Source organism: Saimiri boliviensis, chromosome 11 (genome assembly GCF_048565385.1).
Source record: "Saimiri boliviensis isolate mSaiBol1 chromosome 11, mSaiBol1.pri, whole genome shotgun sequence".
NCBI lineage: Eukaryota > Metazoa > Chordata > Mammalia > Primates > Cebidae > Saimiri > Saimiri boliviensis.
Window position 1 is genome coordinate 41,520,152 of NC_133459.1, and position 13,400 is coordinate 41,533,551.

General features: G+C 43.3%; 1 protein-coding gene across 2 annotated transcripts; it reads left to right on the forward strand.

Moving 5' to 3' along the window:
* Positions 1 to 60: 60 nt before the first annotated feature.
* Positions 61 to 9,991, forward strand: C11H1orf50 (chromosome 11 C1orf50 homolog). 2 transcript variants are annotated; one of them, XM_003936972.4, is made up of 5 exons: positions 72 to 210; positions 329 to 444; positions 7,350 to 7,436; positions 8,532 to 8,663; positions 9,300 to 9,991. In XM_003936972.4, exons 1-5 carry the CDS (start codon positions 132 to 134, stop codon positions 9,483 to 9,485), a joined length of 600 nt encoding a protein of 199 aa, XP_003937021.2. In that variant the 5' UTR covers positions 72 to 131; the 3' UTR covers positions 9,486 to 9,991. The 2 variants fall into 2 exon arrangements, with proteins under 2 accessions (XP_074236762.1, XP_003937021.2); XM_074380661.1 differs by lacking the exon at positions 329 to 444 and having other exon boundaries at positions 61 to 210.
* The last annotated feature ends 3,409 nt before the right edge of the window (positions 9,992 to 13,400 follow it).

A 13,400-nucleotide genomic window follows, 5' to 3' on the forward strand; every position in this document is an offset into this window, starting at 1 on the left:
CTCCGAGCTCAGGCCAAGCGCAGTCGCCCTAACGCCCAATGGACAAGGAAGACGGAGGCTCCGCCCATGCGCCTTTGTGCGCAGGCTCTCTCGACTCGTACCGCGAGTGAGTGGGAGGATAAGGCGCGGCTATGGAGGAGGCTGCAGCGCCGGGGCGGACCGAGGGGGTCCTTGAAAGGCAAGGAGCGCAGCCAGCTGCAGATCAGGGAGGTATGCGGGTCGGGAGTCAGCAGGGGGAAGTCAGCCCTCGCGAGGCAACCCGTCTCGGGGCTCCGCGGGAGGCCGAGGGCGGGAGCTCACGGCCTGTGTTCCTGGGTGTGTGTCGCAGGAGCCCTGGTGGAGCTCACCCCGACCCCCGGCGGCCTGGCCCTGGTGAGCCCTTACCACACCCACCGGGCCGGGGACCCCTTAGACCTCGTGGCGCTCGCAGAGCAGGTGCAGAAGGTGAGGAGGCGCGGCCGGGACAGCAAATAACCGTCTTTGTTCACGTTGTGCTCTGCGTCTTTGAGCTCAGACCTCACTACCACCTAGTGTGGGGTGGCATTTGCTCTTGTCTCCATTTTACAGACGAGTAAAGCCGACTGTCCTTGCGAGTCGGTGGCCTGACTCGAATGACCTTCTGGGATCAAAGGCTCCTCTAACTGCAACTTGAGTGCCCATAATCTCCCTTCGTGGGAAGGTTTACACAACACTTTAGTGTTCATTAGTATTTAATTTGCACTTTTGGACAGCCTTGGGAGGTAGGCAGTACAGAAGTTATTCTTCCCATTTGGCACATAAAGAAAAGTTCCCCAGGAGCTTATTTTAAGCTGCTTCCTATAAGGTCTTAGTTACCTGAGAGTTTAAACATCTTCTGGCAGGGCAAAGACTCCAAGTTTAGTCCTCATCAGACACAGTATTAGCAAGCCCAGTGCTTACATATGGATTGCCAAAGTAAGTAAAATGAGCAAATGTGAAATAATGGAAAAAAACTGGAAGTTTGGACATATGAGTATTAATTCCACTTTTGATACTAACTTGCAGTGCGACTTGAGGCAGATTACTTCTCTCGACTTCAGCCACTTTATTTGTGAAGTGAAAGGTTTGAAGTAGGAGATCTCCAAGATCTAAAGCTTTGTCATTATTCAGTGAAAAACCAGATTTCTTCTTATCTCTTCTCAAGACTTCCAGTTGTACACCCTCTTCAGTGTGCACAAATGGAGGGTCCTGCTGCTTTAAAGATTGTGATGGCCCCTTATCCCTGTGTACACTATCAGATTTGGCCTTGATTAATGTTCAAAGGTCTTTGCTTTGCTCAAAATTAATTAATGTGCTCAAATTCCCTCACATCTCTCTTTTTTAAAATGATCCTATGGAAATCCTTCCAATGTTTTTTTTTTTTTTTTTTAAATAAGAAACATTCAGATACTTAGGAAGTCTCCATTAATTCAAAACTTGTGCTTTCTTCTTTTTGGAGAGCTGAGGAGCAAAGTGCAACTTTTATGGGTTAAGAGAATACGTGTCTAGGCAATCAGATTGCTCTTATTGAGAGGGAGGCTGCTAGGGACAAAATCTTGTGCACACAACATATTCATGTGCTATTGAATGACTGTCATGTTTATTACAATGGCCTGAACAGATGGAAGAAAGAACACAGTTTTTGTCTTTTATCCTATAATCTAGTGAAATACAGAGGATGCATTATTGAGCTGCCTCTGTTTCCCCAATATAGTCTGTCTTTGAGAAGCCGAAGAAAAAACTTTAGAGACAAACAAATTGAATCAAACATTTACTATCTAAAATGTAATTTTTGGCTGGGCGCCATGACTCACACCTGTAATCCCAGCACTATGGGAGGCCAAGGCAGGTGGATCATTTGAGGTCAGGAGTTTGAGATCAGCCTGGCTAACATGGTGAAACCCTGTCTCTACTAAAAATACAAAAATTAGCTGGATATGGTGGCTGACGCCTGTAGTCCCAGCTACTCGGGAGGCTGAAGCATGAGAATCGCTTTAGTCCAGGAGATAGAGGTTGCAGTGAGCTGAGATTGCACCATTGCATTCCAGCATGGGTTACAGAGTAAGACTCGTAAAAAAAAAAAAAAAAAAAATGAGGCCAGGTTCTGTGGCTCACCCCTGTAATCTTAGCACTTTGGGAGGCCAAGGCCGATGGATTGCCTGAGCTCAGGAGTTTGAGTCCAGGCTGGGCAACATAATAAAACCCTGTCTCTACTAAAATACAAAAAATTAGCTGTGCATGGCAGTGTGTACTTATATGCTTGTAGTCCCAGCTACTTGGGAGGCTGAGGCAGGAGAACTGCTTGAGCCTGGAAGGTGGAGGCTGCAGTGAGCCAGCATCATGCTTATTACACTCCAGCCTGGGCGACAGAGTGAGACTCCATCTCCAAAAAAAAAAGTACTTTTTAGCAGGACCGACCCAAGTATTGGTGTGTGTTCAGAAAGCTCAGGAGGCCTGGTATTAAGACATGAATTTTGAGGCCGGGAGCGGTGGCTTACGCCTGTAATCTCAGCACTTTGGGAGGCCGAGGCGGGTGGATCACAAGGTCAAGAGATTGAGACCATTCTGGTCAACATGGTGAAACCCCATCTCTACTAAAAATACAAAAATTTAGCTGGGCATGGTGGCGCGTGCCTGTAATCCCAGCTACTCAGGAGGCTGAGGCGGGAGAATTGCCTGAACCCGGGAGGTGGAGGTTGCGGTGAGCTGAGATTGCGCCATTGCACTCCAGCCTGGGTAACAAGAGCGAAACTCTGTCTCAAAAAAAAAAAAAAAAAAAAGACATGAATTTTGGAATCTGACTGATCTGTGTTCAGATCCTTTAACTGCTGTTTATTATCTGTGAAACCTTGGATAGGCTGCCTCTTGTCTGTGAGTCTTAATTCCTAAAATGAGAAAGTGAGGTTATTATCTCCAACTTCATAAAGGTATGAGAAGTAAATGAGATGAATGTAAAGGGCTTCAGAGTGGTTGAGGCCAGAGTTAGTGCTTAGTAGTTGTAGGTACTCTTACCTTTCCTTTTTTTTTTTTTTTTTGAGACAGGGTTTTGCTCTTGTTGCCCAGGCTGGAGTGCAATAACATGATCTCTGCTCACGACAACCTCCACCTCCTGAGTTCAAGTGATTCTTCTGCCTCGGCTTCCTGAGTAGCTGGGATTACAGGCATGTGCCACCATGCCCATTTAATTTTGTATTTTTAATAGAGACAGAGTTTTTCCATATTGGTCAGGCTGGTCTCACCTCAGGTGATCTGCCCGCCTCGGCCTCCCAAAGTGCTGGGATTACTGGTATGAGCCACCGTGCCAGGCCCCTTCCTTTCTTTTTTGTGAGGCTCTTTTGTTTTTAAGTTGTTAATGAAGTATTTTTTTTTCTTTCTTTCTTTTTTCCCCTCACCCCCCTCCTCAGTGTTAATGAAATATTTTGTATTTTTTGTTTCTTTTTTCTTTTTTTGTAGTCTGTTTCAGTCTAATCCATATTTTGCATTTTTTTTTTTTTTTTTTTTTTTTTTGAGACGGAGTTTCGCTCTTGTTACCCAGGCTGGAGTGCAATGGCGCGATCTCGGCTCACCGCAACCTCCGCCTCCTGGGTTCAGGCAATTCTCCTGCCTCAGCCTCCTGAGTAGCTGGGATTACAGGCACGCACCACCATGCCCAGCTATTTTTTTTGTATTTTTAGTAGAGACGGGGTTTCACCATGTTGACCAAGATGGTCTCGATCTCTTGACCTTGTGATCCACCCGCCTTGGCCTCCCAAAGTGCTGGGATTACAGGCTTGAGCCACCGCGCCCGGCCATATTTTGCATTTTTATTGTCTTCAAAATATAAATTCAAATTTTGCTTGCAAGATTTACTGCCAGCACCTTAAGAAAGGGAAGGGTTAGGCCGGGCGTGGTGGCTCAAGCCTGTAATCCCAGCACTTTGGGAGGCCGAGGCGGGTGGATCACAAGATCAAGAGATTGAGACCATCCTAGTCAACATGGTGAAACCCCGTCTCTACTAAAAATACAAAAAATTAGCTGGGCATGGTGGCGCGTGCCTGTAATCCCGGCTACCTGGGAGGCTGAGGCAGGAGAATTGCCTGAACCTGGGAGGTGGAGGTTGCGGTGAGCCAAGATCGCGCCATTGCACTCCAGCCTGGGTAACAAGAGTGAAACTCCGTCTCAAAAAAAAAAAAAAAAAAGAAAAGGAAGGGTTTTGCTCAGTGAGTTGCCAAATGGTAGCAAAAAAAAAAAAAAAAAAAGAAGAACGGGGAGGGTTATTATAAAGCCACCCCCCTAACCTGGAACTACCTTAGCTCTAGAAATACCTGCTCTCTCCTTGGCCATATATGGCTCCTTTCATTCTTGGAACAAAATGCAAATTCTTTTACCATGGGTTACAAGACTCTGCATGATCTGGTCTCTGCTCTTTTTAACCCGATTCTGCACATTGCCCATCACTAACTGCTTTTCACATGGCCTGTCCTCTCCTTTCGTTTAGACCCAAGCCAAATGTTATTATCCTTAGTGAGGCCTACTTGTCTGAAGAAGCCATACCCCACCCCATCCAAATGGCAAGTATTCTTAAATTGAATTCAAATACCTCTAGGCTACATGTACTTTCCAATTTCCCACCACTCCCTATTATTAAACTTACAAAAATGAAGTAGCCTTTCTACTTCACTCATTTATTATCTTTAACATGCTCCTACTACATAATTATGGTTATTTCCTTCATAACAGTGCATTGTTATTATGAGTATCTATAATCCTAGCTTTAGTTATCTTTACTTTTTGGTGTCTGTATTACTCACTAGAACTGTGCTTTAAAATATGGCAGCCACTAGCAACATTGTGTCTATTAAGCCCTTGTGTTATGTTGTTAGTGTGGCTGAGGAACCAAATTTTACATTTTATTTGATTTTAATTAATTTGAATGTAAAAACCTGATAATTACTTCAATTACTGGAACTCAAGTATATTGGAACAATTTGAGTATGTGAATCAGCTTTTTCACTTATAAAATTTATTAAGTCTAAATACAGATCAGGTATTTCTGATGAAATTTTAGCATCCAAATTGAGATGTGCTGTGAGTACAAAATAAACACTATTTTGAAGGCTTAATATCAAATGCAAAATACAGATTAGACTGAGAAGGACCAAAAAAAAAAAAAAAAAAGAAAGAAAGAAAAACAAAAAATGCACAATATTTCATTAACAACTTAAAAATAGTGATTACATGTTAAAATAAAAATGTTTTTGACATATTGGGTTTAGTAAAATGTATTAGCTGGGCACAGTGGCTTATGCCTGTAATCGCAGCACTTTGAGAGGCTAAGGTAGGCATATCACTTGAGGCCAGGAGTTCGAGACCAGCCTGACAAACATGGCAAAACCCTATCTCTACTAAAAACACAAAAATTAGCCAGGCATGGTGGTGCATGCCTGTGGTCCCAGCTACTCAGGAGGCTTACGTACAAGAAGCACTTGAACCCTGGAGGCGGAGGTTGCACTGAGCAGAGATCGTGCCACTGTACTCCAGCATGGGCGACAGAGCGAGACTCTGTCTCAAAAAATACATATAGATATATATTGCTAGAATTAATTTACTGTTGGGCCGGGCATGGTGGCTCATGCCTGTAATCCAAGCACTTTGGAGGCCAAGGTGGGTGGATCACCTGAGGTCGGGAATTCAAGACTAGCCTCACCAACATGGTGAAACCCCATCTTAAAAAAAAAAAAAAGAATTAATTTACTGTTAACGTGGCTACTAGAAAATTTAAAATTTTATATGCAACTTGTCTCATATTTCTGTTAAACTGTATTAGACTTGACTTGTCAACTTGACAAGGCAGGGTGTTTTCATTCCTGTTTGCCAGTATACCCACTGCCTAGTGTGGTGTCTCACATACAGTAGTTGCCTAAAATACATTGGTGGAACAGATAAATTACTCAGTTTACTTGTATGGTTTCTGTTCACTCATAACACTAACTTATACCTGAATTTTGCCTGAAGACTTTTCAGCTAACCAGTAAATTCTCTTTAATGTTTCTTAGTTCAAGTTCCAGTTCAATCTCCTAATTTCTTTACCTTAATTGTGTACTACTGGAAGTTTATCAGCTTTTCTCAAAAGTAAACTGGAAGTTTTTGACAGATTTCTATTGCTTGAGTGGTAATCCTTCCCAGTACATGAATTGGTCACATTAGTCTCTTCTAGCTTTGAGAATTTGATCTATTTTAAGAAATTTCCTGGCTGGGCGCAGTTCCTCACATCTGTAATCCCAGCACTTTGGGAGGCTGTCGTGGGCAGATCACGTGAGGTCAGGAGTTCGAGACCAACCTGGACAATATGGTGAAAACCCGCCTCTACTAAAAATACAAAAATTAGCAGGGCATGGTGACAGGTACCCGTAATCCTAGCTACTAGGGAGGCTGAGGTTAGAGAATTGCTTGAACCCAGGAGGTGGAGATTACAGTGAGGGTGGAGATTGCAGTGAGCCGAGATTGCGACATTGCACTCCAGCCTGGACAACAAAAGCAAAAAATCCGTCTCAAAAAAAAAAAAAAATTTCCGTTGCCTTTGGTTGCACTTCATGGCACATGACAGGCAGTCTTCTGTGTACATTATAACTGTTTTCAGGTCCATACCATAGTGCAGTCTTTTAAAATAAGTTTGAAGTAATAATTAGAAATGTGTGTATAAGTTAAAATTTAAGTAGTTGTGATGTAAATAATTTAACTGGGGAAATGGTCAGATTAACACATACTTTTCTCAGTTCTATGAGTGTGGGGGAGTCACACAGAAAAACCCAAATACTTTCTACGTGTATTTAGCATTCTACATTAGCAGATGATAAGGGCCAGATCAAAAGTGTCTTTTAATTATTGTTGTAAAACTCATCCCTGACTTCACAAATGTTTAAACATGAGAAAACGGAGACCTGAGAAATGTGTGGTGTTAATTAGGTAAAGAGCAGGAGGAAAAATGGATTGGATGGAGGAGAGGGTATGTTGAATATATTTGGTAGTGAGCGAGCGAGCGAGAGAGAGACAGAGCCAGAGCGAGAGAGAAAGAAAGAGAAAGAAATTCAGTGTAACTACAGTTCATAATGAAAGGGTGGAAAGCTATGGGAAAAAGAAGAGAGCACTTAACTCTGCATTGTGGAGCCATATCAGCGTGGCCTTCTCATAACAGTGTTATTTGAATGGGGCCTTGGGATGAGTGGGAGGCTATGGGGCAGTGGAGAGAATGGGAAAAATTTGTTAGACAGAAGCAAGATATTAACATAACTCTCCACACTGGGATCCAAATAAGAACATCATAGAAGTCTTATCCTCTTTCAACCCACAGTACAGTTTTCTCTCACCTGTAGGCTGATGACTTCATCCGAGCAAATGCCACCAACAAGCTGACAGTCATAGCTGAGCAAATCCAGCATTTGCAAGAACAAGCCAGGAAGGTAAGGATTGACTTTTAGACAGGCTTTCGTTTTCTTTATTCAATTCTCATGATCGGCTGAACTTGTTTATAATCATTGTGACTTTCTATGTCTTTATTACCTCCTAGAAATGTAGTGGTGTTGAGTAAAATAGAAGGAATAAGCATAAGAGGTTAAGTATAAGTTTTTGTTTGGTTGGTTGTTTTTGAGACAGAGTTTCACTCTTGTGTCCAGGCTGGAGTGTAATGGTGCGGTCTGAGCTCACTGTAACCTTCACCTCCCGGATTCAAGCAATTCTCCTGCCTTAGCCTCCCAAGAAGCTGGGATTATAGGTGCCTGCCACCACACCAAGCTAACTTCTGTATTTTTAGTAGAGATGGCGTTTTGCCATGTTGGCCAGGCTGGTCTTGAACTCCTGACCTCAGGTGATCTGCCTGCCTTGGCCTCCCATGTTTTGTTTTTACCAGAAGGTTTCAAGAGGTAAAGCATTTTAACAGGGGACTATGTTTTCATTTATAAAAGAAATGTACTTAGCACAGAAAGTAGGAAAGAAACGTAAAAATTACCCAGAGTCATTGATGCTCAACATTTTGAAATACCATTTTTTTTTTTTTTCCCTGAGACGGGGTATCATTGCATCACCCAGGCTGGAGTGCAGTGGTGCAATCTCGGCCCACTGTAACCTCTGCTGCCTGGACTTAAGTGATCCTCCTTCCTCAGCCTCCCAAGTAGTTGGGACTACATGCACATGCCACCACACCTGGCTAATTTTTTGTATTTTTAGTAGAGACAGCATTTTGCCGTGTTGCCCAGGCTGGTCTGCTGAGCTCAAGCAATCCACCTGCCATGGCCTCCCAAAGTGCTAGGATTACAGGCGTGAATCACTGACTAGTTTGAAATATAATTCTTCTAAAGGCATTTTTACAGCATAGCAGCATAATCTTAATTTTTGTTTCTTCAGAATAATCTGGATCTCAATGAATCAGTAGTGATTGATTGCTATGGGGGAGCAAGATCCTAACCATTGAAAGTTTTCCAAATTTTAATTGGGATGATCACTGAATATGGGTGCCTTTTATCTCCAGTACCTAATTCATTAATCTCTGTGGTTCCTAGGTACTGGAAGATGCTCACAGAGATGCCGACCTGCACCATGTAGCTTGTAATATAGTGAAAAAACCTGGCAACATTTACTACCTCTATAAACGGGAGAGTGGTCAGCAGTATTTTTCCATCATTTCTCCGAAGGTAAGAATATACGTAGTTTGCCCAAAAATCTACTCTAGCCTCTGAGAAATTTTTGGTATACATGTGGTTTCCTAGAAAATGATGTGAGTCCATACATGACTTTAAAAAAGATAACTGTGCTTAAATTATTTCATTCATTTTCTCTATTTTTTTTTATTTTATTTTTTATTTTATTTTATTTTTTTTTTTGAGGAGGAGTTTCGCTCATTACCCAGGCTGGAGTGCAATGGCGCGATCTCAGCTCACCGCAACCTCCGCCTCCTGGATTCAGGCAATTCTCCTGCCTCAGCCTCCTGAGTAGCTGGGATTACAGGCACGTGCCACCATGCCCAGCTAATTTTTTTGTATTTTTAGTAGAGACGGGGTTTCACCATGTTGACCAGGATGGTCTCGATCTCTTGACCTCGTGATCCACCCGCCTCGGCCTCCCAAAGTGCTGGGATTACAGGCTTGAGCCACCGCGCCCAGCTCATTTTCTCTATTAAGGGAGGGATCTGATGTGTACAGTAACTGCTTTCCAAAAATTGTTCTGACTAGTATGAAGTGCAAAGCCAAAAAGAGATGTGGCATAATTAGGAAATGAGCTATTGGATTGCAACCCACCCTGATGGGAACTGCCTCCTTTGCCTTCTCTAGGAATGGGGGACAAGTTGTCCACATGACTTCCTTGGTGCCTACAAGCTACAGCATGACTTGTCCTGGACTCCGTATGACGACATTGAGAAGCAAGATGCTAAAATCAGCATGATGGACAAGTTGCTAAGCCAGTCAGTGGCCCTGCCTCCATGCACTGAACCCAACTTCCAGGGACTGACTCACTGAGAGGAGGCTCTGACAAACAACTCTCACAAGACCTGGCTGTCACCTCCTTGTTGCCCTCTTGTTGCCTTGAGAATTGAGGGCATCTGTAGGTGAATCACAAACTTCTTGGAAAGAGACCCTGTGTGAATGTAAATGCTGTCATTATGACTTTTGATTGGGATGGTAATAATCACTGAGTTAGTCACTACCTTTTGGGATCGTCTCTGGGCCACAGATACCCAAGTCAGTCACTTTCAGAGTTTTGGCTAATGTACTTTCCTTCTTCCTCTCCATCTTTTCTTCCCTTAAGTTAAAGTGTTAGAGAAAGAAGAGTTTCTTCTTCCGGCAAAAAGTTTGGTGGATCGTTTTCCAAAGAGAACTGTTTTCTGTCTTAATAACCGGTAGTATTTAACATTTAGGGTTCAGGCTGTCTCACAGTTGGTGTAACTTCAGTTTCCAATTCATCTGGGCATGGGAATGTTGGGTAATGGAGGGTGATTTTAAAAAAAAAACTTGACTTGGCTGGACGAGAGAGTGTGTGATTCTGGGATTTCTGTGCCATCGATGAGGTTTGTCTTGCCCCTTTTGCTCTCTCTGCCTCGCTAGAGTGACGGAGAATCTGAGGCAGCAGCAAAGGCCGGGTTTGGGGAGCATCACCTTTGAAACTCACAAAGTTTAGACTTGGAAGAGACACTGGATGCTGCCACTTATCATTATCGAATCCACTCTGTAGTCTCCAGAGGAGGAGATCCCAAGCTCAGCCACCTGCAGCAGAACAACCCCATTTAAATGGCAACTTAAAAATACTGTGGAAGAGAGTAAGGCAGTAGAGTGAGAAACGAGAAGAACAGCCAAATTGTTGATTGCGAGTTAACCGGATTGAAATTCATTTTGACCAGAATTATTCAAGAACTTAGCAAGGGCTTTTGGCAAAATTACTGTAGTTCTTATTCCAACTGGGCTCTTATAGGACTTTACCTTCTTTCATATCTGTTCAATGGAATTAGCTAAGTTTATGGGTTATTTAGCATGGCTGTGCTTCCCTCAGTGCCATATAATCTATTGCAATATGCTGTAAAAGGAGGGAGAGATGTGTACTTGAACTGACAACCATCCAAGTTTCTGGGGATGGATGTTCCTTATGCTGATCTTCTTGGTAATACCCTGAGCCCCCCTACCCCATGCCCCCAACCCCTGCCCCAGCATTCGTGATCTCTCCTCATAAACTGCATTCCTTGTGCACTGTAAATGGTCCACCTAAGGCCTAGCACAGGATGGGCTAGACTCCAACAAGCTCACCCAGGTGATAGTTTGTTGCTCAGTTCACATGGGAATGTTCTTTGGACTCGTCTGCAGAAAGTCTTGCTGGGGTGCTGCAGAGCCAGAGGGAAGAGACATTGTGGTACAGTAGTGGATCCTGGCTACAGAAAGTTTCCCAGGTTTTCAGAAGGTTCTGACCTGCATGGTGATGACACATTTTGAATAGGTGCTTTATTAGTTATCAGATAAACAAATGACTATAAACTTAATGGTTTAAAGCAACACATATCTATTTCAGAGCTTATAGGTTAGGAGTTTAGATGCTATTTCATTAGGTCCCTTGCTTCAGGGTTTCTCTGAAACCCTGCAAGGCTGAAATCAAGTTATTGGTCAGGGCTGTTCTCATCTGAAGGCCTGATTGGGGAAGGACTGCTTCCAAGCTCACTTATATTGTTGGCAGAATTTCAGTTCCTCTAGGGTTGCTGGTTAGCTGACTGTTGTCCAGAGGTTGCCCTCACTTTCTTGCCACATGAGCCTCTATAACATGGCAGCTTTCTTCAGCAAAGTAAACAAGGATTAGAGTCTGCTAGCCAGATGAAGTTACAGTCTTATGTAGTCTGATCACAGAAGTGACATATCATCACCTTTGCTGTGTTCTGTTGGTTGGAAGCAAGTCACTAGGCCAGCCCATTCTCAAGGGAGGGAGTTATACAAAGGCATGGATACCAGAAGGCGGGCATCATTAAATCACTGAACAGAGTCTAGAATCTATCTGCCACAGTGCTCAGTTGGGAGGGAGAAAGGAAAATTCTAGGTAAAACAGGCAGTATCACAAAGTGGTTAAGTGTGATGGTGTCGAAGTCACAGATCTGGACTTGACTCTCACTCTGACAAGACAGCCTCCCAGCTGGCATCCCTGATTCCCCCTCTAACCCCTTTCCAGTCCATTTTGCATGCAGTCATCGGCTTGATCATTTGAAAATGCAAATTTCCTTCACCCTTGACATTTCCTAACCACAAGAGGGGGAGAGCAGTGATTGCAAAGAATCTGTTCAATAAGATGTACTCCCTGCATTTACCACCAAGGGGTATCATTGTTCTTTCCTGGTTAAGCCAATTACCATACTTGGGAAGGGCTAGTGGCAATGTGAGGTGATTTAGGTTACCTCAGAATAGGGAACTAGGACCCAGTGATTATGTACAGTAATCACTTTTTATTCACCAATCCATCTGTTCACGTGATAATTTCATAGTATTAAGTGCCTTCTAGGTTCCAGGTTCTGGGGAATAATAGAGCTGAATAAGAAATCACTATTTCCAAGTTCTGGGGACTAATAGAGCTGAATAAGAAATCACTATTTCCGCCGGGCGCGGTGGCTTAAGCCTGTAATCCCAGCACTTTGGGAGGCTGAGGCGGGTGGATCATGAGGTCAAGAGATCGAGACCATCCTGGTCAACATGGTGAAACCCCGTCTCTACTAAAAATACAAAAAAGTAGCTGGGCATGGTGGCACATGCCTGTAATCCGAGCTACTCAGGAGGCTGAGGCAGGAGAATTGCCTAAACCCAGGAGGGGGAGGTTGCGGTGAGCCGAGATGTGCCATTACACTCCAGCCTGGGTAACAAGAGCGAAACTCCATCTCAAAAAAAAAAAAAAAAAATCACTATTTCCAAGTTCTGGGGACTAATAGAGCTGAATAAGAAATCACTATTTCCAAGTTCTGGGGACTAATAGAGCTGAATAAGAAATCACTATTTCCAAGTTCTGGGGACTAATAGAGCTGAATAAGAAAATCACTATTTCCAAGGAGCTCACAGTGTAGTAGCAAAGGAAACAAGTTCACAATTACAAGATGCTCTAAGAAGGGGTGTCATAGAGGTATGCATGGACACTGTGGAACTCTGGGGAAAGGTTCCTTACTGAGCTTGGAGAATTTGGGAAGACTCTTGGAGGACCTGATGCCTGTTTGGTGTTGAAGACCATACAATTAGAACTTTCTGGAGGCTCCAACTGCCCTTTCATAGGAAGTTTGTCTTTTGGGGGTTAGAGTAGGGTTCATTTTTGGATGGAGTTTGTGAATGAAGAAAGGGACATTCATTTAAGCCATATCAACCAAAGCAATCCTGGGGGTTAGAGTAGGGTTCATTTTTGGATGGAGTTTGTGAATGAAGAAAGGGACATTCATTTAAGCCATATCAACCAAAGCAATCCTGGCCATGAGAGTGGTGGAGTGAGATGTGTCCTGGCTAGAAAATCCTATGTCTAAAAGCTAGGAGATAGAGGAATAGGGGAAGATGTATTCCAGACAAAAAATAACATGGAAGGGACATTGACCAGAAGTGATATGACATTTGGGGAATTGCCAGTTAAACAGGAGAATGTGGACTGTTGGCTATGGGAGAAGAACTATGGAAGGATTTGGGCTTGGTGATATTGGCCATTAGAAATATCATTATGGCAGCAGAGGTTGGGTAGAGGGAAGATGGGAGCTTTCATCCCTAATGAAGGCAAGGGATGATGGGAGTCTGAACTAAGCAGTGGTAGAATGAGAGGGCCTGAATTTCATCAGTTGCAAGGTGTACTCTTTCCCCTCACATTTTAGTATTTCTCAAACCTGTACACTTCTAAAAGTCAGTGGCATGTCGCAGTTTAAATGGTATTTTTTCTTTCTTAGA